Source organism: Panthera onca, chromosome C1, assembly GCF_046562875.1.
Source record: "Panthera onca isolate mPanOnc1 chromosome C1, mPanOnc1 haplotype 2, whole genome shotgun sequence".
Classification (NCBI taxonomy): domain Eukaryota; kingdom Metazoa; phylum Chordata; class Mammalia; order Carnivora; family Felidae; genus Panthera; species Panthera onca.
The window spans coordinates 60,662,303-60,689,401 of NC_138346.1; the positions used below are offsets into that span (position 1 = coordinate 60,662,303).

The window sequence follows — 27,099 nt, forward strand, 5'->3', positions numbered from 1 at the left end:
CTCAGTTTGTTCTCAGTTTTTAAGAGTCTCTAATGCTTTGGCTCTCTCCCACTCTAACCTCTTTTTTTTTTTTTTTTTCCCTTCCCCTCCCCCATGGGTTTCTGTTATGTTTCTCAGGATCCACATAAGAGTGAAACCATATGGTATCTGTCTTTCTCTGTATGGCTTATTTCACTTAGCATCACACTCTCCAGTTCCATCCATGTTGCTACAAAAGGCCATATTTCATTTTTTCTCATTGCCACGTAGTATTCCATTGTGTATATAAACCACAATTTCTTTATCCATTCATCAGTTGATGGACATTTAGGCTCTTTCCATAATTTGGCTATTGTTGAGAGTGCCGCTATAAACATTGGGGTACAGGTGCCCCTATGCATCAGTACTCCTGTATCCCTTGGATAAATTCCTAGCAGTGCTATTGCTGGGTCATAGGGTAGGTCTATTTTTAATTTTCTGAGGAACCTCCACACTGCTTTCCAGAGCGGCTGCACCAATTTGCATTCCCACCAACAGTGCAAGAGGGTTCCTGTTTCTCCACATCCTCTCCAGCATCTATAGTCTCCTGATTACAAGAGCACTGTTTTAAAGATTAAATATACAGTGTGCTTCAAAGCTAGGCAGAGAGTGAATCCTTGATGTTATTTTCAGACCCAATTATGTTTAAAAGGTGAAATGTTGCCATCATGTTTAAAGACAGTTAAAAAAAAAATGTGCAATAGACTCTGGGGACAACAAAAGAGGTGGGCTTTAAGTTCTGAGCAACATTCATCAGAATAAGCAGATAACTGCCTGAGGGGACTACCTGGGTTTATCAATTCTGGTACACTGGTTATTACATTTGTCATATTATTTTCATCATCTTACAGAGGTCAGAAAGTGAGACCACAGAGGTGTGTTGTAGGCCTTCGGTGTTAAAACAACTTTTTAAAATTAGTTGCAATCTTCAAAATTGGGGGAGATTTTACATTAAAAATCTAAACTTACTGCTTTTAACACACAAAAAAAATCAGACAATCTGAATAATGTCTCTGCATTGGTAATGACTGGCTGCAGCTGAATGTTCACCTGAGCTCTCCAGATAGAGTCCTCTCACCAGTCCCCTATCATCCAAATGGCACCAAGGCCATTTCTGGATTTTCCCTAATCATCAGACTTGAACTGTCTTTTCTTATATTCACTGTTTTACAATATTTGTCTTACTTGTATGAGCTGCTATAGACGCATGTACTACTGTATGTTCTAAAGTGGTGAGAAACTAAAAGTTAATTTCCCTAAAGTGACCCAATAGCAAATTTAAGTTCAATACATTTATATTTTTTACATGATGTTTAAGAGCGTCCGACTTCAGCTCAGGTCATGATCTCACTGTCCGTGAGTTTGAGCCCCGGGTTGGGCTCTGTGCTGACAGCTCAGAGCCGGGAGCCTGCTTTGGATTCTGTGTCTCCCTCTCTCTCTCTCTGCCCCTCCCCAGCTCATGCTCTCTCTCACTCTCAAAAATGACTAAATGTTAAAAAAAAAAATTAAAAAAAAATTGTGTTCCGAATAGGGTCAAAATCATGTACTTACTCATAAATAGTTTTAGCATCTTCAGCACTTTTGTCTTTAAATTCAAGAAGCTCCTGAAGACTCTGAATATACCTAAAATGCAAATCAGTAGGGTAAATTTGTTTTTTCACATTTTGAAATTTCAATATTATGAAAATACTCAAAAGGTATTTTTACCCATCTCTTAATTTTTAATTTAGAATAGTGCTATGAATTATGGTTGAAGTAGGATTTTTATACCCATCCACCTTTGAGCAAAGTGCCTGGCATAAAGTAATAGAAGGTGCACATTTTCTCCTAAGAACATAGGTTATATTTTAGAGTTTTCAGATTTCCTACTTCTTTTATTCTTAAGTTCTATACTCTAAAATAGCTTTTCGGGGTGCCTGGGTGGCTTGGTCAGTTAAGCGTCCGACTTTGGCTCAGGTCATGATCTCACGGTCCGTGGGTTTGAGCCCCGCGTCGGGCTCTGTGCTGACAGCTCAGAGCCTGGAGCCTGTTTCAGATTCTGTGTCTCCCTCTCTCTCTGCCCCTCCCCCATTCATGCTCTGTCTCTCTCTGTCTCAAAAATAAATAAACATTAAAAAAAATAAAATAAAATAAAAAAATAAATAAATAAAATAAAATAAAATAGCTTTTCAATTTCTTAAATTTACCACTATACAGTAGAAATGCTGATTGTCATAAGAATCGAGTCTGTTACCAGTAACTATGTGATCTGAGGGAAATGACTTAATTTGTCTTAGTCTCAGCGAAATGTGGAGGAACACCTACCTCAGTCTATGAGTCTAGCTTAAAACCTGTGTTTTAAAACCCTACAGACCTTCTAGGGCTTTGGTGCTTTACAAAATTTTTAATTAGTTGCAATCTTTCAAAATTGGGAGATTCTACATTAAAAATCTAGACTTGTGGCTTTTCTTTAAACAAACAAAAACCAGATGATGTGGATGGTACTTCCGCAGTGGCAATGACCAGCTGGAGCTGAAGGTGGCTGTCTGTCCTTCAGAAGCAAGCACTCTCCAGGTTAATAGTTTGTGTACCATCAACAAGTATTTGCTAAAAGCCTATAACTTACCACATAGTTCTTTTAAACAGAGCTGAACAAAAACAGAAGTCATACAAATGTAGGTTTTTAATTTATCTAACAATTCACGGTAGCAAATCACCCGTTAAGGAAGGAACAAAATGAGGAAAGCCAAATGACTTTGTCAAGGTCATGCGGCCAAGCATAATGGCAGTACAGGGCCGGAGCTGAAAACACCTCACTACTATTCAATGACTTTCAATTATATAGGCTCTGCTTTGGCTGGTCTGTGGGCACTGTTATCTACAACTGTCTTTAGTAGGCATCCAGGAGCAATGAAAGTGTTTGTAAAATCTGTAAATCCATATGTTGATTTGGAAAGCTGTTCTTGACAAGCAGTGTGTGCCTCTCTTCAGTCCAAAGCATTCCAAAGTCAAGTGATTCTGACGTTTGCTTTACCCCTTACTTTTCTCTTCCCTGGCAAGAAAAACTACGCTCTTAATTCAAGAGACGGTTGAGCACTGACAACATGTTAGGCACAGAACAGATTTCAAGATGCAGCATATTCTATTTTCAGTGAAGAATTTTAAAAAACAGAAATAAGCTTCCATAGAAAATTATATGTTCTCCTTTAGATTCCATCAGAGTTCCTAAAACAAATGCCTCTTCTTTAAACCACACTCATAATTGTTCCATACTTGAACCAGATAGCATCTCATTATCACATATTATAGCAGTCATACTTCTTTTGCTTGGTTTTTAAAGTTGAAGTTAGATCAGCTTCTCCTACAAACTATAATGGCTACAAAAAAGTGCTAAGATCTCCATGAATCAGAACTGGGAAAAATCTTGCAGCTAATTTTTATTTTCCATTTAAGACTGAACTCTGGCAAACTCTTTTGTTTGAAATGTATAGTGCTTAAAAGAATTACACTTTTAAATTAATAACATTAACAAGAAAGGCCGTATTTATTTATTTTTTAATTTAAATCCAAGTTAGTTAACATACAGTGTAATAATGGTGTCAGGAGTAGAATTCAGTGATTCATCACTTACATATAACACCCAGTGCTCATCCCAACAAGTGCCCTCCTTAATGTCCCTCATCCATTTAGCCCATCCCCCCCCACCCAACAGCAACCCCCAGTTTGTTCCCCATATTTAAGACTCTCTTATGGTTTGCCTCCCTCTCTGTTTTTATCTTATTTTTCAAGAAAGGCTGTATTTAAATGGCCACGTATATGTTCATACCCTTAATACCTCTACTGTCATATTTTGGAAGACAGCATAGTTTCTTATATGATTCCACTAATTTCTAATTACTTTAAAATGGGAGAATAAAGATTTTAACTTTTGTGTTTGACAAAGATATACTACAGTAAAATAAATTCAGTTTATTCAAAAATATATACACACTTTAATACATTTTATCATTCTGACTAGAGCATGGTATAGTAGAAAGAAACAAATCTGGGCTTGAATCCTACCTCCACTATGAATGGTACTACCTTTGGCAAAAGGCCAGTAGGTGCTTCAATTTCCTCATCTGTAAATGATGATAATAATGCCTAATGGGCAGAGTTGTCAAAGGGATTAAAGGTAATGCCTATAAATCCCTAGCCATCAACAAATGGTAGACATATATTTTTTGTAGATATTTTTTATTATAACATAACATCCCTACAGATTTAATATTAGAAATCTTAAATTTAGTGTGTGTATTTCTATGCAGTTCTGATTGGTTGTTTGTTTGTTTTCTCAAAGTCAAGGAGTGGTAGAGTCCAGGATTCAGGGGACAAGCCCAGACACACCCAAAAAGAGGTGGAGGAATGCTGTTACTACCATAAGAATCCACTGAAGAGTAAAAGAGTATTTGCTTTCACCTTGAGTAAAGTCCGTAAGTCCATTGAAATTGCAAACACAAGATGGGAATCTTACCAGCTTTGGACTAACTGAACTGATGGAGTCCTGAGAAGATTATCTGGGAGTAGACTTATTTCCTTCATTATATTTGCCAATCTAACAGGCAGCTCTTGCCGCAGAAACATAAATGAGGTCTTTTCACAAGCATTCATAGATCCTAAAACGAAACAAGGTGGGAACAGCAGTAAGTAGAGCCCATAAGGCAGTAGAAGCCAAGAGGCAGGGAGAAACGCAGAGGGAGTTACTTGGCAACGTCAGAGTGGTAGTAGCATCACCTTCATGACAGGGAATGAGGACGAAAGGGATGAGATAACCCAGTCAGCAGGGTTGTGAGGCATCCTAAATGACCTAAGTCGTGACATTCCAATCGCTTTGTAGAGCAGTGAAGATACTCTCCCCTCTCCATCACTTGCATCCTTCCTGTGATTATCTTAGCACCAAGGTAACCTGAGCAAGTCTGAACAAGGTGCAGAGTCTAATTTACAGCAGGACCTGCCAAAGCCTATTAACTGGATGCTATTATTTAGAAAATCTGTTTCCTAACTCCAGGTTTGTAAGAAATGAATACCTGTCCAATATAAACAGAGAAATTTGGTCATGTGCGTGGGAACCACAATAAGCAAAGAGCTGATGTACAGGAGGGATTTCAGGCAACAGAAAGCAAAGAATACCAATACCTGTTCAGCAACCATCTTCAAGCTCCCCCTCCCCTCACCCCCACCCCCAGGTCTTATTCAATAGTCTGATTCCTGGTAAGCATCCTGCTCTTCCTCCACTCCTGTACCAAGCTACTAAGCAGAACAGTTGTAGAATGTCCTTTGACAAGCAGTTCTATTGAAAGTTAAACTAAAAAATCATGTTATTTCAGCAATGCATTTTGAACTCACGAATGTCATCTTGCTGTTTTAGAAAGGCAGCCTTAGCCAAAACTAGATCGTTCCTAGCAGTAATTACCAAATTAAAGGAAAACACTTTCTTGTGAAAGTTTAATGGCATACTGTGAACAAGGCCAAATTCACCCCTTAATCACACTACAGTCATTTTAAAGTAACAACAAAGAAAACCGAGGGCTTTGCGCCAAAAAGAGTTCGCCTCTGTACACCACAATTTTAAGATAAAGCTGCCAGCTAAGCTGATATCTTTTGAGCCCACCAGAGATCCATTACTGACTTAACAGTACTCACAATGCAGAAGATAACTTTTTCTACTGAAATGTTATGACTTTATTCGAGTTTATTAGTTTTCCCTCCCCCCCCCCCCACGCCTCCATATGAGAAGTCAAAGTTATAAGTCTAACTTTGCAATTTCTCTGCAATCTGTTGCATCCTTTCTAGAGAAAACCAGGAAGGGCCCACCGGAAGACGAGGAAAGTGGACAGTCGCCTCTACAGGGTGAAATGTGGCAATCCCCACGTCTAGTGCTCACGCACTTTACGTGTGCTCAACACTTACTTGCTGATGATGAAATGAATGTGCTGTTGGTGGAAACACTATTAAGCAAGTGGCAAGGAAAACATTCTATGAAACAATTGGGCCAGTTATAACCTGCTTCCCCTATCATCGCGCCAATTTTATGCAATCATCGTCTACAAAACTGAGCATTTATCATCACTGTGCAGAATCCGAACACGACTCCCGGGAGTGTGGAGCACACTTGCCTCCAGCCGGAGCTCTACTCTTCGGAAGGCGCCTGGCAGAGAGCGCGGCTCCGCACGTGCGCTGAAAGGCGGGAGGTCATTCCGCCCGCGGCCCTCCAGGTTTGTTTTTCAACAATACACAATAAAAAGGCACACGCCCTCGGTTATTTATCCCGCCCGCCAGCGCGTGCACCTGAGCTTGGGGATCTGTCCGCACGGGAGGAAGGAAACACCTACAGCGTTGGGGGGGGGGGGGGGAGACGTTAAGAAGGAGGGGTGCGCCAGAGGTGAGAGGGGGCCAGCGAGGGCCGGGCCCGTCCCGGGTCAGGGGCCGCATTTCCCCGAGCAGGGCCGCGCACAAAGGCCCTAGGCCCGGGCCGCACTCACCGCCGCACTCACCGAAGTCCAGGAACTGCTTCATAGAGAGCGGGGACGGCGAGAAGCGCGCGTAGAAGTCCACCTGGCCCGGAACGCCGCTTTCGGGCGCCGGCCCGGAGGCCGAGTCCGAGGTGAGGCTGCGGCTGGCGCCGGGGCTGGCCGCGCGCAGCCCGGAGCCCGGGCCGGCCGAGGCGGCTCCGCGAAGCAGCCGCGCCAGCCTCATGCCGAGCCCCGCCGGAGGAGCCGGAGCTGGGGTAGCCAGGTCGCCGCTCAGCGCCTCGGCCGGGCGGTACGTGAGGGACGTGGCGACCCTCGGGGGCGGGGAGCGGCTGTCACCGCCGCGGCCACCGCCCCCCTCGCCGGAGCCCGGCCCCCTGCGCCGCGGGGCGGGACCCAGAGAGGGAGGCGGGGAGAGAGGCGGGAGCGGGAGTGGGGTCCGCCCCTGTGCTAAAGTCCAGCCTCCGTGCGCCGGGGCGGTGCCGGCGAGCAGTGGGGCGGGGAGAGCGTGCGCAGGTCTGCCGGCGGGAAGCCGTGGGTGCGGGAGGAGCCTAGGCTTCTTCAGTCCCCGGCCCGCCCTGCAGCTAGGAAGCCCGTAGGTGGCCGTGGCGCCCGAGCCCCTAAGGCGCCCTCGCTTACTGGTATGCCCCCTTCCCACGCTCTCTCCGAGCACACCCCACCTTCCTGCTATCTGTGCCTCTCCGGCCTCAGCCAAAAGGCTGAAGGACTGGGCCGCGCTTCGCTTCCCACACCTGTGTGCTGGCTGTCCGAGCGCTTTCCAGAAACTCTCCTCTGTGATACAAACCCCACATTTTACAGGTGAAGGAGCCAAGACCCGGAGAGCTTCAGGATCTGACCCTTGCCAAGCAGTGGTACAAAAATACGGATGAACAAGGGGGAATGTGGCCCTAAATGTTGTCAGCGACTGCAGACCCAGAAGATGATTGGCAACCCAACTTCAAGTCTTAGGTGACAAGTCTTCGGGCACGGTCAGCAAAGTACTTAAAGGGTCCCTCTCCTTGACTGACTGACTTTAACTGTCTTCTCAGCCTCACAGTTTGGCTGCTCCATCCTTTCCTCTTCTGCTCCGTCTTCCTCGACTTAGACGATGGGGCACCTCTGGATATGGTTAGTTGAAAACGCATTTAATACGGTTAACTTATCCAGCGTCGTAACCTAGCCTAGTGGACCTTGAATGTGCTCAGAACACTTCCATTAGCCTACAGTTGGGCAAAATCCTCTTAACACAAAGCCTATTTTATAAGAACATGCACCTTATTGAATACTGTACTGAAAGTGAAAAACAGGATGGTTGTAAGTACATCGGTTGTTTACCCTGGTGATTATGTGGCAGACTTGGAGTTGGAGCTGCTGATACACAGCATCACGAAAGAAGATTGTACCACGTTGCGTCTTGCTTGGGAAAACATCAACATTCAAGGTATGATTTCCACTGAATGGATATCGCTTTTGCTGCATTGTAAAGTAGAAAAATCATAAGTTGAACTGTTGAAAGTCAGGAACTGCCTGTAGTGAATAGAAGACTAGACAATTTCTTACATTGGTTAATGCCCTAGAGCTACAAAAGTTGCAATCTGTGCTGAAAATCACCACTGCTGTCCCTCCTCTCCACTGCGACTTCCCCCTCTATCCATCCCCAGTACTTAGGTATGTCTTAGATGAAACAAAATTACTTTTTCCTGGGTAGTTTATCAGTAAAATATGAATGCATGTATAGCTCCAGCAATCACTGGGATAGAAGCTCCAAAATCTTAAAGGTTATGCATAGTATTATTCAGCTCCTTCAACCACTGTTTGCAACTCTGCTGCTTTCCACCTGAGCAGGTGGAGGGATTCAGCTGAACACTGACTTGTGTGGAAGTACAAAGGCCCAGCAAGAATCTTGAGATTTATTTTAGCAACTTTGTTCTCCCAGAAACTAACTCAGCTGTTTATTAAAATATTTTTTTTTTCTCCAAAGTATCTTCACCACCAAACTTCTGCTCAATATCCAGAGAGTGATTCTATGAAAACACATTAAAAATGGTATCAACATTTTACTTTTTGGTCAAAGGCTTACTGTCCAGAAGCTGGAGAGAACATTAGAGTTTTTCAGGGATCTATTAACCCGCGATTGGTAAAAATATCTTAGGGGAAGCAGTTTTAGGGAAGGAAAAAAATGTCCTTCCCTGCCAGGTTTTTCCAGCTGGTTTAGGAATTAAATTGACATGAGACAGATTAACAGGAGAAAAACCCAATTCATTAGGCGCATATGGAGACCCAATAATGAAATCAAGATCCAAAGAAATGACCAAGACTCGCAGTTTTTATACATTTTAGACAAAAAGACAATAAATTTGTGAGGAATTAACAGGATAAAGAAAATAAATGTTTGAGAGTTTTAATTAGGAATTCTAAGAATTTGGGCTGAGGTTTTAGATTAGTAAAAAGTAACAAGGTTTGCCTGGGTGGCTCAGTTGGTTAAACTTCTGATTCTTGATATTGGCTCAGGTCGTAATTTCACAGTTCGTGGGTTTGAGCCCCACATTAGGCTCTGCCCTGGCAGTGGGGAACCTGCTTGGGATTTTCTCTCTCCCTCTCTATCTGCCCCTCCACCCTGTCTAAATAAACTTAAAATAAAAGTGACAAGGTTTGTTTCTACAACTTTCTCAGCTTTAAAATCTCTATCTCTGGTGATAAGGTTGTCTTTTTACTTCTTAGTACAGGGAAGGTAACTTTCATAAGGAAGGTTTATTTTCTGCCTAGGGGGTGGTGGGGGTGGGGGACAGAGGAAGGTCTGTGTCCTTACACTGGCTATTTCCCAAGTAGCCTCATGTAACCATTGGTTACTTAGTAACATGTTGTGCTTAGTAACATGTTGTTTAGCCTCCATGTGTTTGTGCTTTTTCCAAGTAGCTTCAATTCAAAATAACCAATATGCCATGTGGCACATTTTGGGGGCAGCCTGCCCTGGGCCTCTCCAGTTCCCTCTGAAACTTCCCTGGGAGTTTCAATATGAAAAGCTGAGCTGGTGACTGTGGAGAGAGAAACTGAGCTAGTGAGCGGTAGGAGATCTGCAAAGAGGAAAAAAAAGCACGTAGATTAGAATGAGGAAGCAAACAGAAGAACAAATCAGAGCGCATTTCCCCACATCCCATTAAGCCAGCCTCCCAACCCCAGAAATAGATCCGTCCAGTAAATATTACTGTTTCATTTATCTGATGACAAATATTAATCCTTTATTATGACAGATTTAAGTTAGGTATTATTTGTCCCCTTTGGTTTACACGGATGCAACATTTTTCACCAGGGAGCTCCTCCTTGCTGAGCTGCCAGTGTGTGTAGGGCATGACGATTTTGCAGTACCAAAGAGGCTAAGCTGTTAACTTCTGACTGGAGTTTTCAAAGTTTGCATAGTGGTATTGAACTATTCTACTACAGAGAGAGATTTAGGATTGCCTTTTCTAATTCATAATCTCCAAGATTTGGGAATGAAAACCCTTAAAGCTGAAAAGAAGGTGGGCTTGAGATATACAAGCAGAATTTCTATGATTTTTTTGAGAGGCGTGTTTGTGTGACATAATTTTATGAACAAAGGAACCCAAGTTTATAATTTGGCATGTAAGGTGGAGTATTTAGTGACAGAAGGAGGCAGGTCTGAACCCACATTGTCCTGAAAACTTAGGTGGGAACCCTTTATGTACTTTGTTGCTACATAAGATAAAAAGGGGTTATGATTGGGGCACCTGGATGGCTCAGTCAGTTCAGCATCAGACTCTTGATTTCCACTCAGGTCAACACTCAGGGTTTATAGGATTAAGCCCCGCTTCTGGCTCCATGGTGACAGTTTGGGTGGGGCCTGCTTGGGATTCTCTCTCTCCCTCTCTCTCTGCCCCTTCCCTGCTTATGTTCTTTCTCTCTCTCAAAATAAATAAATAAACTTAAAAATAAAAAAGAGGGGTATGATTTACAGACAAGGTTAGGTTGGAACCTGTCATTTTTTTTTTTTTTTTTTTTTTTTTTTTTTTTTTTTTGAAATAGAAAGCTAACGAGTGCAAGCAGGGGAGAGGGGCCGGAGGAGAAGGAGAGAGAATTTTAAGCAGGCTCCACACTCAGTGCAGAGCCTGACCCGGAACTTGATCCCATGACCCTGGGATCATGACCTAAGCCCAAATCAAGAGTGGGACACTCAACCTACCCAGGCACCCTTGAAACCTGTAGTTTCTTTTTTTAATGTTTATTTATTTTTGAGAGGGGGAGGGGCAGAGAGAGAGGGAGACACAGAATCTGAAGCAGGCTCCAGGTTCTAAGCGCAGAGCCCGATGCGAGGCTTGAACCCATGAACCATGAGATCATGACCTGAGCTGAAGTCGGATGCTCAACCCACTGAGCCACCCAGGCACCCTGAAACCTGTAATTTTTAAAGTCTGGAGTATTCCATGACCTTTGCCATTGATAATGTTAATATCCATACATCTCTATTTTTCCTGTCAGTCTATGAGAGCAGAACAGGTTGTGAAATAGTGATGTAGGAGGTCTATAGTTTGGTTCTGGCAGCTATAAAGCTTACTGCTGTCATCGAGCCAAAGAAATCTGCAATTCTGATCCACCCAAATATAGTGTGTGGTATTGGGCAGTCTAACAAGAGGGGCAGCTGATATGTAAACCCGTTTGGTGATTTGGCAAACTTTTATGCTAGAGTTATTTTTAATCTCCTTGCCAAGTTTAAAAATGCCATTTTCGGAAAAAAAAAAAAAAAAAAAAAAGAAAAGAAAATGCCATTTTCAGCATCAAACACAGAGTTTGGTTGTAATACTAGCTTGGTACGTCATCCAGGAGAAGTCCAGTGGCAGGTCTGTTTTCAATGTAACAGGAAAAATCTTCAGCTATTGTTTTCACCCTGACAAGGGATAGTCTTTGAGCTTCTGTAGAGATTTTCTGCGGCCCATGTAACTCACCAGGGAAAAAGGCAGAGTAACTTTCTTCTGATCATGGATATCACACCTTATTATTTACCTGTCTCCCTTGCTCAGTCCATCAGATGTTTACATTAGCAGGAACAAAGACCAGTTTGGGCTTTTTTTTTTTTTTTTTTAATGTTTTATTTTGAGAGAGACAGAGTATGTGAGCAGGGGAGGGGCAGAGAGAGAGGGAGAGAGAGAGAATTCCAAGCAGGCTCTGCACTGGCAGTGCAGAGCCCTATGCAGGGCTCCATCTCATGAACCCTGAGATCATGACCTGAGCCAAGATCAGGAGTCCAAAGCTTAACCAACTGAGCCACTCAGGCGCCCCGACCAAACACTGTTTTATTTTATTATTTTTTTAAACATTTATTTATTTTTGAGACAGAGAGGGACAGAGCATGAACAGGGGAGGGGCAGAGAGAGAGAGGGAGACACAGAATCTGAAACAGGCTCCAGGCTCTGAGCTGTCAGCACAGAGCCCGACGCGGGGCTCGAACTCACGGACCGTGAGATCATGACCTGAGCCGAAGTCGGACGCCTAACCGACCAAGCCACCCAGGCGCCCCCCAAACATTGTTTTAAAAGAGATCAATCCATGTCTCCTATATGGAGTATTCTGGATTTTAATAAAGACCAAGTTTGGTTCTTCTGGCCATTTAAGTCAGTTTCTTGACACATCTTTTCTAAGGTTCTTTTTAGATCTAGATTTTTATGTTCCATTTGCTCTGATGATTGAGGTTAATAGGGGATGTGAAATTTTAATGAGTGCCCCAGAGTTTTTGCAAGCAGGCGGTTTATCTCTGCTATAAAATGAGTTCCTTCGTCTAACTCAGTCCATAAAGGAATGTCAAATGAGGAATAATCTCAGCTACTAATTTCTTTACCACTGTTGTGGCGTGAGCACATCAGTGTAGCATACAGTCTACACAGTCAGGTAGCATTCAGACCCTTCACTAAATAGGCAGATAATAGCCAAATAGGGAGAATAGCTCAAGGTGGGGGGTGAGTCTATAAAATCCATTTAAAATGCCATAAAGGGCATTGTGGGCCTAAGAGGACTTCTTAGGGGCATGCTGATTTGGTAAGATGTATGAGTAGTACTCTGGGAGATAATTTGGTCAGAAATTTTACGGATGCCACGGCAGAACCAATTGTTTTTTTTAGTTCCTTAATTAATCTGTTTGCACAGGTTAACTTTAAAAATAAGCTGCCAGTTGTTTTATCAGAGCAAATGGGTTTATGTGGGAAAAGCAGGGAATTGCAGTTTGGGACAAGCAGTTTGTGGCAAAACCATAGGCAAGTCTGCAGAACAAGAAGAGGGGTGCTCTTTTATAGAGGGGAGGGGGGAAGTTGGGAGGGCTGTTATAAGCGAAAAGCCCGTTAGAGTAAACTGGGAGTTTGAAGTATATAGTGGCTTTTCATTGGCTGATTTGTGACTGTCTCTTGGTAGCTGAGCTGCTACCAAGGAAAGTGGCTTTGAGTTGCAGACTTCCTGTTGGTTCTGTAATTGAAAATGAGAGGTAGAGTGTGAGAGCTCCCCCAGCCAAACCTCCCAACTTCCTTTTAGTGAGGTTTCCCTTCATTGACTTTCACGCACTTGTGTCCCATTTGGTGGGAGATAAGTGCTAGCCAAAAGGTTATAAGAAAAGGGGCTACAAGGAGTCCATTTGACCCAATATATATAATCCATCTGATAATTATTTCCACCCTTTTGTATGTAATTGTCTTTTAAAATTGGAGGGCATTTGTATGATAATAATATGAGTCAGGGATAAAGGTAGGGTTAAAAACTGGGTGGATTGAGGATGGGGGAGTGGTATGTTTTGGGCTGCATATTTAGCAGCTCTGTTAGCTCTGTGGTTTCCTAAAGATACACTATCAATTTCCTTAGTATGAACTCAGTAGTGAATAATGGTAATTTTAGAAGGGAGGTGTATAGCTCATAATAGGTCAGCAGTTATGAGCCCATTAACAATGGGAGTATCCACCAAAGTTAAGAATCCATGAAATTTCCAGATTATGCCAACAGCATGGCAGATTCCAGAATCCGTGTAAATAGTAGCAGTTTTCCCCTTCCACCAGTATATAAGCTCTAGTAAGAGCTAGGAGTTCAGCCACTTGGGCTATTTTACTGGAGCAAAAAATATGCCTCCAAGTGTTTTATGGGGGGAAATTATGGCACAACCAATGATTATGTTTCCCTGGAAATTTTGTTTACAGGAGCCATCACAAAACGGAAGTAAGTCTGGATTATCTAGAGGGATGTCTGAGAGACACTCTTGTGGTTTTGAGATCATACTTACAGTTGTAAGACAATCGTGGGGAATAGAGTGGGGCTCTCCATTATCAGAGAGGTTAGTAAGGTAACTGGATTTAAAGTTCTTCAGTGATGTAAGTTAATGGGTTAGTCAAGAGAGCTTAATCATTCATAAGTGGTCTGTCATTGGGTAGAGAGATGCTGTGACTTAAGAACTTGTAAGAGAGCAAACACAGCATGGGGAACACATAGGTGAATGGGGAAGCCTAATGTAAGAGTAGGGGGTTTGCCCATCAAGGTGGAAGCTGTAGCAATTGCATGTAAGCATGGAGGCATACCTGATGCCACAGGGTCTAATTGGCGTGAGAAATATGCTGTTGGCCATTCAGGAGAGGCAAAAGGTTGTCCAAGAGTGCCTGCAGCAAAGCCATTGTTTTCATGGCTGTATGAATGGAAAGGTGTGTCAAAATTAGGTATGTCAGAAGTGTGGACAGAGCTGATTTTATGTCTTCAAAAGAGGTTAATGCCTCTGAAAGCCAGAAAATGGGCTCTGGGGTGATATCTGAGACAAGAGCATACAAAGGTTTAACAAAAACTGCAAAATTAGGAATCTGTTGGTGGCAGTAGCCCTCTGCCCCTAAAAATTCATTTAACTGTTTTGGGGAGAGGGCTGGGCAAAATGACTCAAGGCATTTTGGAATATATATATTTTTTATGTTTTTATTTTATATTTCAGGGAGAGAGAGAGAGAGAGAGAGAGAGAGACAAAGCATGAGCAGGGGAGGGGCAGAGAGAAGGAGACAGAATCTGAAGCAGGCTCCAGGCTCCCAGCCGTCTGCACAGAGTCCGATGCAGGGCTTGAACTCACAAGCAGTGAGATAATGACCTGAGCCTAAGTCAGACGCTTCACCTACTGAGCAACCCAGATGCCCCATGGAGTGAGGTTTTGAATGCCCTGACGTATCACATATACTGAAGAGATAACAGTTGCATGTACCCACTGATATTTAGATTTAAAGGTTTTATGGCCTTGTTCAGCTATTGCCTTTAAGAGAATGAAGAAGTTATAAGAGCTCCCGAGTTAGTTTAATTACAGAGTAAAAGGTCATCAACATACTGCACTAGTGTGGAAGCTTGGGTAGAGGTTATGGGGTCTAGGGTGGCTTTAAGGACTTGGGGAAATATTGAGGAGGACTCGTAGTAGCCTTATGGTATGTGAGTCCATGGCAATTGTCTCCCTTTAAATGGAAATGCAAAAAGAAATTGTGAGTCTGGGTGGGATTGAAAAGAAAGCTGAGGAAGGGTCAGTTACTGTAACCCAGGTTGCATCAGCAGGAATCCAGCTAAGAATAATAGCTGAATTTGGATTTGGGACTCTAGGGTGCCAAGGAATTACAGAAGAGTTTCTGTGCCTTAGGTCCTGTACAAATCAATAAATTTGGTTTCCCTCTGAGTCAAACTTGCCTTCTTTCTTTATGGCAAGATTGGGTTGTTGTGTAGGGTAAGGTAGTAAAGACAAGAACGTCTTGTTTTAAGAGAGGGTCTCTTGCAAGGTTAATTCTTTGTTCTGATTTCTGGAGAGATGGTTTGAGCTACTGATTGAAATGGTTTATTCCTTTTCCAAGAAATGCACACAGGCTCTGCACTTCATAATATTTCAACTTCATTTGCATGTGTAGCCCAAAGGCAAATTGGACACCTTTTTAAAAAATATTTATTTATTTATTTACTTACTTACTTACTTACAGAAAGGTGAAAAAGGTAAAATCAAGGCTTTGAAAGTAGTTATAAAATGAACATGTCATTATCACATTGTATACTTAAAAAATATTTTTTTAATGTTTATTTATTTTTGAGAGAGAGAGAGCATGAGTGGGTGAGGGGCAGAGAGAGAGGTAGACAGAATCCAAAGCAGGCTTCAGGCTCTGAGGTGTCAGCACAGAGCCTGACGCAGGCCCTGAACCCATGAATCATGAGATCATGACCTGAGCTGAAGTCAGACGCTCGGCTGAGCCACCCAGGCACCCCATGTATACTTTAAATCTTACAATTTTGTCAGTTTTACTTCAGCAAAGCTAAAAAATAATAATAATAAAATGAACATGCCAAAAATTTAAGACATTAATTAAATGAGGCAACCAGAAAAGATGTTACAACCAGTTCAAAGGAGAACTCAAAAAAAAGGAAAACAGAAGTGAATTTGCAAAGGGCATCAAAATTGGCTTTTTTCCTTTTAGGAATCAGAAACCCTCCATCTGACAATTTATTTTCATGGATATAGGCAAGCATAATTTTGCATTATCACTTATCTACAATTTGCAGAGTTAGAAATAGCTCCAAGAGAATGATGAATCAGAATCAGACCCTTTAGAAAGTTATGCTCTAAGCAATGCTTTATATTCCACTGGAGCATGATATTTTCTTATATACATTTGCCTTCTCGAACAAAATTTGAAGAAAAATTCAACTGAGTAAAATTAAAATTTTTTTCTATTATTGAAGTATAGTTATATGTTATATTAGTTTCAGGTATGCAACATAGCAAATCAGCAGTTCCATACTTATGCAATGCTCGCCACAATGAGTGTAGTTACAATATGTCACCATACAATGTAATTACAGTATCATCGACTATATTCCCTATGCTGTACTTTCATCTCAGTGACTTATTTGTTTTATACCCAGAAGTTTGTACCTCTCAATCCTCTTTGCCTATTTTGTCCATCCTGCAACCCGCGTCCCCCCATATGGTAATCAAGAGTTTGTTCTCTGTATTTATGAATAGTTTCTATTCTGTTTTTGTTTGCTTATTTTTTTTTTTTTTATATTCCACATACAAGTGAAATCATACGGTATTTGTCTTTCTCTATCCTATTTCACTTAGCATAATGCCATCTAGGTCCATCGATGTCACAAAGGCAAGATCTCATTCTCTTTATGGCTGAATAATATTCCATTATATATGTATACCATATTTTCTTTATCTAATCATCTATTGATGGACACTTGAGCTGCTTTCATATCTTGGCTATTGTAAATAATGTTACAGTAAGCATAGAGATACATATATCTTTCTGAATTTGTGTTTTTGTTTTCTTTGAGTAAATATTCAGTAGTGAAATTACTGAATCATATGATATTTATATTTTAAATTTTTTGAGGCATCTCCATTCTGTTTCCACAGTAGTTGCACCAATATACCCACCAACAGTGTGTGAGGGTTCTCTATATTCCATATCCTCACCAAGACTTGTTATTGCTTGTCTTTTGATACTAGCTATTCTGACTGGTCTGAGGTGATCCCTTGTGGTTTGATTTGCATTTCCCTGATGATTTGTCATATTGAGCATCTTTTTATGTGTCTACTGATCATCTGTATATTTTCTTTGGAAAAATATCTGTTCAGGTCTTCTGCCTATGTTTTAAATTGGATTATTTGTATTTTTGGTGTTGAATTGTGTAAGTTCTTTATATATTTTGGATATTAACCCCTTATTAGATATGTCATTTGCAGATATCTTATCCCATTCAATAGGTTGCCTTTCATTTTGTTGATTTTTTTTTTTTTTTTTTTTTTTTTTTTTTTTTTTTTACTTATAAAACCTTTTAATTTTGTTGTAGTCCCAGTAGTTTAATTTTGCTTTTTGTTTCTTTTGGCTGAGGAGACATAGCCATAAATATGTTGCTAAGGCTGATGTCTGGGAGATTACTGCCTATTTTGTCGTCAGGGCTTTATGGTTCCAGGTCACACATTGAGGTCTTTAATTCATTTTGAGTTTATTTTTATGTGTTCTGGGAAAGTAGTCCAGTTTTATTCTTTTGCACATACCTGTCCAGTTCTTCCAACACCTTTTATTGAAGAGACTGTCTTTTCCCCACTGTATATTCTTGTCACCTTTGTCATAGATTAATTGGCCATATAAGCATGGGTTTATATTTGGGCTCCCCATCCTGTTCTGTTGATCTATGGGTCTGTTTTTATGCCAGCACTATACTGTTTTGATTACTATAGCTTTGTAGGATAGCTTGAAATTTGGGATTGTGATACCTCCACTGTTGTTCTTTCTCAAGATTGCTTTGGCTATTTGGGATCTTTAAAGTTCCATACAAATTTGTTCTAGTTTTGTGAAAAATATTATTGGTATTTTGATAGGAATTCTCCTGAATCTGTAGATTGCTTCAATATATGGACATTTTTACAATATTAATTCTTCTAGTCCATGAGCATGTTATATCTTTCCATTTGTTTATGTTATCTTCAATTTCTTTCATCAGTGTCTTATAGTTTTCAGAGTATAGATAGTTCATCTCCTTTGTTAAATTTATCCCTAGGTATTTTATTTTTTTGGTGCAATGGTAAATGGGACTGTTTTGTTAATTTCTTTTTTTTCCTACTTCATTATTACTGTATAGAAATGCAACAGATTTCCATATATTAATTTTGTATCCTGAAACTTTATTGAATTAATTTATTAGTTTAATATTTTTTTGGTGGAGTCTTTAGGGATATATAGTATCATGTCATCTGCAAATAGTGACAGTTTCACTTCTTCCTTACCAATTTGGATACCTTTTATTTCTTTTTCTTGTTTGATTGCTATGGCTAAAACTTCCAGTACTATGTTGAATAAAAGTAGTGAAAATGGATATCCTGTCTTGTTCCTCATATTAGGGGAAAAGCTTTCAATTTTCACCATTGTGTAAAATGTTAGCATTGGCTTGGTCCTATATGGTGTTTATTATTTTGAGGTATGTTTTTTCTGTGTCCACTTTGTTAAGAGCTTTTTTTATGAATGTTGTATTTTGTCAAATGCTTTTGGTGCATTTATTGAGGTGATCATATGGCTTTTATCCTTCGTTTTTGAATGTGATATATTATGTTGATCGATTTGCGGATATTGAATCATCTTTTCATCCTTGGAATAAATCCCACCTGATTTTGGTGAATGGTCCTTTTGATGTATTGTTGAATTTGGTTTGCTAGAATTTTGTTGAGGATCTTTTGCACCTGTGTTCATCAAAGATCTTGGTCTGTAGTTTTCTTATTTTTTAGTGTCTTTGGTTCTGTATCAGAGTAATGCCGGCCTCTTGGAATGAATTTGGAAATTTTCCTTCCTCTTCTATTTTTTGAAATAATTTGAGAAGAATTGGTATTAATTTTTCTTTAAATATTTGATAAAATTCACCTGTGAAACCATCTGATCCAGGGCTATTGTTTGTTGGGAGTTTTTTGATTATTGATTCAACTTTGTTACTAGTAATCAGTCTGTTCAGATTTTCTACTTTTTCCTGATTCAGTCCTGGAAGATTATATGTTTCTAGGAATTTATCCATTTCTTCTAAGTTGCCCAATTTGTTGTCATATAATTTTTTTTTTTGCTAGTCTCTTAGAATGCTTTGTATTCCTGTGATGTCAGTTGTTATTTCTGTTCTTCTGTTTCTTTTTCTTTTTAAAAAAAATTTTTTTTAATGTTTACTCATTCTTTGAGAGAGAGGGAGACACAGAATCTGAAGCAGGCTCCAGGCTCTGAGCTGTCAGTACAGAGCCTGATGTGGTGCTTGAAATCATGACGCATGAGATCATCACCTGAGCCAAAGTCAGATGCTTAACCGACTGAGCCACCCAGGGGCCCCATCTGTTCTTCTGTTTCTGATTTAATTTACTTAGGTCCTCTACTTTTTTTCCTTGTGAGGCTGGCTAAAGGTTTATCAATTTTGTTATCTTTTGAAAGAGCCAGTTCTTGGTTTCATTGATTTTTTTTAATGTTTTTTTATTTTATTTATTTTTGAAAGAGTGTGAGTGGGCAGGGGGGTGTGGCAGAGAGAGGGAAACAGAGGATCCAAAGTGTGCTCTGCACTGACAGCCGTGTGCCCAATGTGGGCCTTAAACTCACGAACCATAATATCATGACCTGAGCCAAAGTCAGGCACTCAACCGACTGAGCCACGCAGACACCCTTCATTAATATTTTCTATTGTTTTTTAATCTCTATTTCATTCATTTCTGGTCTAATCTTTGTTATTTTCTTCCTCCTACTAACTTTGGGCTTTGTTCTTCTTTTTCTACTTCCTTCAAGTGGAAAGTTGGATTGTTTGAGATTTTTCTGGTTTCTTGAGGGAGGCCTGTGGTGTTATAAACCTCCCTTTTAGAACTGCTCTTACTATGTCCCTAAGATTTTGGACCATTGTGTTTCCATTTTCATTTGTCTACATGCATTTTTTTAATTTCTTCTTTGATTTCTTCATTGAACCATTGGTTACTTAGTAACATGTTGTTTAGCCTCCATGTGTTTGTGCTTTTTCCAGTTAAAAAAAATTTTTTTTTAATGTTTATTTATTTTTGAGAGACAGAGCATGAGCAGGGGAGGGACAGAGAGGGAGACACAGAATCGGAAGCAGGCTCTAGGCTCTGAGCTGTCAGCACAGAGCCTGACGCGGAGCTCTAACCTATGAACCATGAGATCATGACCTGAGCTGAAGTCAGAGGCTTAACCGACTGAGCCACCCAAGCACCCCTTTCCAGTTTTCTTTTAAATTGATTTCTAGTTTCATACCATCATGGTTGGAAAAGATGCTTGATATGATTTTGGTGTTCTTAAAGTGACAAGCTTCCCCCCCCCCCAAATGTTTTATATTTGAGAGAGAGAGAGAGCATGTGAGCAGAGAGGGGCAAAGAGAGAGAGAGACAGATGATCCAAAGTGGGTTCTGTGCTGACAGCAGACAGCCTGATGCAGGGCTCAAACTCATGAACTGCAAGATCATGACCTGAGCTGAAGTCGGATGCTTCACCGTCTGAGCCACCAGGTGCCTGATTTTGGTGTTAATAAATGTTTTGAGGCTTGTTTCATGGTCTAACATGTGATCTCTCCTGGACAATGTTCCTTGGGCACTTGAAAAGAACGTGTATTCTGATGTTTGGGGATGAATTGTTCTGTATCTATCTGTTAAGTCGATTTGGTCTAATGTGTCATTTAAAGCCACTATTTTCTTACTGATTTTTTTGGCTGGATGATCTATCCATTGATGTAAGTGGGATGCTCAAGTCTCCTACTATTATTGTATTATCCCTTTATGTCAGTTGTTAATTGCTTCATGTATTTAGATGCTTCTGTGTTGGGTACATAGATATTTACAATTGTTATATTCTCTTGATGGATTCCTTTATCATTATGTAATGCCTTTGTCTCTCTGTACAGTCTTCATTTTAAAGTCTATTTTGTCTGTTATAAGTATTGCTCTCCAGCTTTCTTTTTTACTTACGTTTGAATAAAATATCTTTTTATGTCCCTTCATTTTCAGTCTGTATATATGTCTTTAGGTCTGAAGTGAGTCTCTTTTAGGCAGCAAATAGATGGGTCTTGTTTTTTAATCCAGTCATCTATGTCTTTTGATTAGAACATTTAGATAATTTATATTTAAAGTAATTATTGATGATGGGGAGCCTGAGTGGCTCAGTCAGTTAAGCATCTGGCTCTTGACTTAAATCATAATCTCACAGTTCGTGGGTTCAAGCTCCAGGTTGGGCTCTGCGCTGGAAGTGCAGAGCCTGCTTGGGATTCTGTCTTTCCTTCTCTCTCTGGCCTTCTGTTGCTCATGTGCTCTGTCTCTCTGTCAAGATAGATAGATAGATAAATAAATAAATAAAGTAATTCTTGATGTACTTATTGCCATTTAGTTAATGGCTTTCTGGTTGTTTTTGGAGTTTCATTTTTTTCTCTTCTTGGCTCTCTTCCCTTGTGATTGATGACTTTATTTTTTCATTTATTTATTTATTTATTTATTTATTTTTAATATGAAATTTATTGTCAAATTGGTTTCCATACAACACCCAGTGCTCATTCCAACAGGTGCCCTCCTTAATACCCATCACCCACCCACTCCTCCCTCCCACCCCCCATCAACCCTCAGTTCTCAGTTTTTAAAAGTCTCTTATGGTTTGGCTTCCTCCCTCTCTAACTTTTTTTTTTTCCTCCTTCCCCTCCCCCATGGTCTTCTGTTAAGTTTCTCAGGATCCACAAAAGAGTGAAAACATATGGTATCTGTCTTTCTCTGTATGACTTATTTCACTTGGCATAACACTCTCCAGTTCCATCCACGTTGCTACAAAAGGCCATATTTCATTCTCTTTTCATTGCCAAGTCGTATTCCATTGTGTATATAAACCACAATTTCTTTATCCATTCGTCAGTTGATGGACATTTAGGCTCTTTCCATAATTTGGCTATTGTTGGGAGTGCTGCTATAAACATTGGGGTACAAGTGCCCCTATGCATCAGCACTCCTGTATCCCTTGGGTAAATTCCTAGCAGTGCTATTGCTGGGTCATAGGGTAGATCTTTTTTTAATTTTGGGGAAAACCTCCACACTGTTTTCCAGAATGGCTGCACCAGTTTGCATTCCCACCAACAGTGCAAGAGGGTTCCCATTTCTCCACATCCTCTCCAGTATCTATAGTCTCCTGATTTGTTCATTTTGGCCACTCTGACTGGCTTGAGGTGATATCTCAGTGTGGTTTTGATTTGTATTTCCCTGATGAGGAGCAACGTTGAGCATCTTTTCATGTGCCTGTTGGCCATTTGGATGTCTTCTTTAGAGAAGTGTCTATTCATGTCTTCTGCCCATTTCTTCACTGGATTATTTGTTTTTCGGGTATGGAGTTTGGTAAGTTCTTTATAGATTTTGGATACTAGCCCTTTGTCTGATATGTCATTTGCAAATATCTTTTCCCATTCCCTCTGTTGCCTTTTAGTTTTGTTGATTGTTTCCTTTGCAGAAGCTTTTTATCTTCATGAGGTCCCAATAGTTCATTTTTGCTTTTAATTCCCTTGCCTTTGGAGATGTGTCAAGTAAGAAATTACTGCGGCTGAGGTCAGAGAGGTTTTTTCCTGCTTTGTCCTCTAGGGTTTTGATGGTTTCCTGTCTCACATTCAGGTCCTTTATCCATTTTGAGTTTATTTTTGTGAATGGTGTAAGAAAGTGGTCTAGTTTCATTCTTCTGCATGTTGCTGTCTGACTTTATTTATTTTTATGCTTTGGTTCTTTCTCTTTAATTTTTGTGTGTCTATGATAGGTTTTTGGTTTGTGGTTCCCATATGTTCATATATAACATCCTAAATATATAGCAGTCTATATTAAGTTGATGGTCGCTTAAGTTTGAACACATTCTAGCGTTACATTTTTCCAACCTTCTCCATGTTTTATGTACACGATGTAATATTGTACATCTTTTTTTGTGTGTGTGACTCCTGTAACATTTTTTAGATATAATCAATTTTACTACTTTCAGCCTTTACAGTAGCTGTATTAATGATCGATCTACTACTCTTATTGTATGTTTGCTTTTACTCTTATTGTATGTTTGCTTTTTTCTTTCATGTTTTTCCTTTCATATTTTTCTTTTCCACTTAAGTCCCTTTTATATTTCTTGTAATGCCAGTTTAGTTTATTAGTGATGACCTTTTAACTTTTGTCTGGGAAACTCTTTATCTCTCCTTTAATTCTGAGTGATAATTTTATTGATAGAGTGTTCTTGGTTGTAGGGTTTTTTTCCCCTTTTAGCACTTTGAATATATCATGCCACACCTTTCTGGTCTACGTTTCTGCTGAAAAATGAGCTGATAGCCATATGGGAGATCCCTTGTACATTACTTGTTGTTTTTCTCTTGCTATTTTAAGATTCACTTATATCTTTAACCTTTGGCATTTTAATTATTATTTGTCTTGGTATGAACCTCCTTGAATTCATCTTGTTTGGGGCTGTCTCTGCTTCCATCTAGATGTCTGTTTCCCTCCCCAAGTTAGGGAAGTTTTCAGCTATTATTTTTTCAAATATGTTTTCTGCCACCCCCACCCCCACCTCTTCTTCTGGTATCTCTATAATGCAAAGTTTGTATATCTGATTTATCCCAGAAATTCCTTAACCTATCCTCATTTTTTTAATTCTTTTTTTTTTTTTTTTTTCTGTTCAGCTTGGGCACTTTCCATTATCCTGTTTTTCAGATCACTCATTCTTCTGCATCCCCTCACCTGCTGTTGATTCCCTCTAGGTATTTTTTTTCACTTCAGTTATTGTATTCTTCAATTCTGATTGGTTCATTTTTATATTTTCTGCCTCTTTGTTGAAATTCTAACACAGTTCATCCACTCTTCACTCCAGAAAGCATCTTTATGGTCATTATTTTGAACTCTTTATCAGGTAGATTGCATGTCTCTGTTTTGTTTAGTTCTTTTTCTGAAGTCTTGTCTTATTCTTTTATTTGGAACATATTCCTCTATTTTGTTTGACTTTCTGTGTTTGTTTCAATGAATTAGACAAATAGCTACTTCCCTTAGCTTTGAAAGGAACTTTCCCTACCAGAATGTGCCTGGTAGCTTTGGTTTTCTGTTGGAGCTGAAGTAGGTGTGGGCCAGGGGCACCCTGGAAGGATAGTTGAAGCTGAAGTCAGCACAGTCCAGGAGGGTCCCAGCGTGTCGCATGCAGGAGACTACCTAACGAGATAGCAGGAGCTGAAGCAGGTGCAGGCCAAGTGATCCTGGGCCACTCCCTGTGTGGAGTGGAGGCCACTCTCTCTAGCAGCAGACCTGGAGTTGATGCACTGTAGGCTGGGAGGTCTCAAGGTGCTCCATGCAGGAGGTCTATGGCAGGACAGCTGGAGGTAAAGTGGGTGCAGGCTGGGGGGTCCTAGGTGTTCCACACAAGGGGCTGTTCCACACATTGTCAGGGGCTAAAGCAGGTGTGGCCCTGGTGTGCCCTGGTGTGCTTTCTGCCTATGTTGCCTTGGTGACATGGCTGGAGTTACAGTCCTCACTGTTCCTCGGTATCCCTCTGTGCATCACACCGGGGCCACTTTGGGGGGATGGCTGGAGCTTTGGTAAAATGGCTGGAGCTTAGGTGGGCAGTGATTGGGGAACACTGATTTCATGGTGTTGCTGGGTGAACTGGGGCCTCAACTCAGCCTGTCCCAGAGATGTTGCTAAAGGTTCTTGGTCTTGTCACAAGAAAAAATTCAAGAACAAACATGAGACAGCAAATGAGCAACACAAATGGGCAAGTTTTTTAAAGTGGGTGAGCTTAAGAGAGAGAGAACTGCACATCCTGGGGGTTGGATTTCTATCTTTTATTGACAGTTGTTAACGAGGGGGTGGAATATTCATTACTAAGGGCAGGGATTTCTTGGAAGCAAGGTTTCGTGCCTTTTCTTGCTTATTTGGACAGGGGTTTCCTGTCATGGCATCTACCATCTTGGGCCTGTCTGGTTTGATCTGGCTTCTTGTGGAGTGCTGCCAGGATGGGCCTCTGATTTCCCAGTAGCTGGCCAAGACTTCTTTCCTGTTGGAACCTAACTGCCTACTTTAACATTCCCCCATCAAGGACTCTGGGCCCTAATACCTTTTAAGGGAAAATTGGGTGATGGTCTATCTTCTGTAACTACCTCATGCTGGTATGGGATGTTGACCCTGCCTGAGGGCTCCAGAATTCCTTGCTATCTAAATTGTAGGAAACCTGGATGGGCAGTAGGAAATAGAAGGAAGTTGTGGCTTGGTGTAGTGGGTGTTGATAGTCATTTGTTTCTGGATTCCTTTCAGGGTAGTTGTGGACCACCATCTGGAGATTCACCTGGATGAGTCAAGAGGAAATAAATTTTGTTAGTAACTTAGGATACGAGGTCTATACATCAGAATAAGAAGTGTGGTTATTAAGGGTCCAAGAAGAGGGTATAACCATGAAAGGCCTGGAAACTAGGAGAATAAGGAATCCCACCAGGAAGGAGGAGGTAGGGGTGGATTTATGGAGAATCGTGGTCTGGTTAGCTACTGCCCTGGTGACCTGTAGGCTTCTTTAACTTCTCCAGATGAATTGATTCATACACAGCACAGTGTGTTAGTCATTGTGAAGACTTCCAGATTTTTGTAAGAATGTAGTCAAGGGCATCTCGTAGCCAAGTGACTTGTTGCCTGATTTTATGTATATGGATTCTTACTGCCCAGGGCTAATACAGGTAGGTGCTGTGTTAGCCATCACATATACACTCTGCCTTATTTAGCAAGCAGTCGGGTAATACATAAGAGGCATGTCTATGGAAACAAAAGGAAAACAGGTTAGTGAGTGGAGCAACTTACAAACCCAGTGTCTGAGTCCTGAGTGTTGCCAGTGAGAAGATTTCTAGATGTCAGGCTCTAAGCATCCTGAAATGGAGTGGGAGCAGGCAGTGGCAGTCTGATGGGTCCTTTTGGATTATAGTTTAAATGTTTCTGGTGATACTTTTGAGTGGCCCATAGAGCAATAGGCACTGTTGACTATCTATATGTGTTTTGTGGCAACTTCTCTGAAGTTTTCATCGAGTTATCCAGCTTCAGTTTGCAGGGCTGTAGGAAAAAGAGCAGTTTTAGTTTTTAATGATTTTAAGTCAATAGAATGGGAGAAGATTGGAAATCTTAGTTTGGAGAGTCATAACCAGATATTCAAGGACATCAGAATTTAGAATCTAACCCAGTTTTATAGGCAAACAGCAAAAACTAAAGGACAATCAGAACTAGAATCTAACATTGACAAAGATGTGTTATTAAAACATAATTTTTCTCTAAAGCCACCCTATTTTCCATCAAAGATAGCCAAATCAAGACTAGTTTGTTTGTGAAATAAGTCCAGTTTTAATAAACTTGGCCTAATTATTTCAATAAACTCAGTAAGAATAATGATTGACCATATAAGTTTTATTTTAATCTGCTTTGCTGGAACTTTTATAAGGAATTTCAGATTGAGCCTTTAACAGCCTCTCAAGGCCAGAAGCCAAGCCAAAGACTTGCCATCAGATTTGCCTGCAATACCTATAGATTTGGGTAAATTCTTCCTCTTGAGGTCCCCCAAATATCCTGAGGTTTCCTGTACCTGTGAGGAAGTGACATTCTTTACTCACCTGGTAAAGCTGCTGGGAACCCTGTGATGAACAGTTAACATTTCCAAGGGGACTCTGTTGGCTCCATAAAGTCAACCTTAGGTCCTTAAAGCTATCTGGTCATATGAGTCTATGCATGTTTTTGTCAAATATGACATTCCAGTCAAGGCCTTGGTAATATAACCAATGTTTCCAGTGGTGTCTTGTTGCAAGGAGAGCAGATTCTCACTGAACTTATGCAAATAATTATAACTGCCATGAAAGAATACTCACAGAGAGTTGCTGAATCCTCGAGGGAGAAAAGATAAATGTCTCAATTTGTACACAAAGGAATACTTTATCATATTTGTATAAGTCATAGGTAAGAGAAAACTTCCTTAAATCTGGAAGAGCAAACATAATAGAACCAGCAATGTTTGAAATAAGAGTCATAAAAACTATAGTCATCTTCCTCAGTTCATTTAGTCCAATGTTA

General features: G+C 40.5%; 1 protein-coding gene and 1 long non-coding RNA gene across 5 annotated transcripts in view; one reads left to right on the plus strand and one right to left on the minus strand.

The window, feature by feature from the left end:
* PDK1 (pyruvate dehydrogenase kinase 1) overlaps positions 1-6,853 on the minus strand; it is a 34,020-nt gene extending 27,167 nt beyond the window's left edge. The window contains exons 1-3 of one of the 2 annotated variants that reach the window (XM_060621671.3): positions 6,531-6,853; positions 4,511-4,652; positions 1,570-1,641 (exon numbers count right to left, since the gene is read on the minus strand). In XM_060621671.3, coding sequence (XP_060477654.1) covers positions 1,570-1,641; positions 4,511-4,652; positions 6,531-6,732 — 416 coding nt within the window. In that variant the 5' untranslated portion in view covers positions 6,733-6,853. The remainder of the gene's footprint in view (positions 1-1,569; positions 1,642-4,510; positions 4,653-6,530) is intronic. The other variant, XM_060621670.3, reaches the window with a different exon arrangement.
* Positions 6,854-7,001: 148 nt separating this feature from the next.
* Positions 7,002-27,099, plus strand: part of LOC132671181 (uncharacterized) — a 74,040-nt gene continuing 53,942 nt past the window's right edge. The window contains exons 1-2 of one of the 3 annotated variants that reach the window (XR_009606984.3): positions 7,002-7,634; positions 7,861-7,947. This is a non-coding gene — a long non-coding RNA (uncharacterized LOC132671181). The remainder of the gene's footprint in view (positions 7,635-7,860; positions 7,948-27,099) is intronic. The other 2 variants (XR_009606982.3, XR_013557274.2) reach the window with 2 other exon arrangements.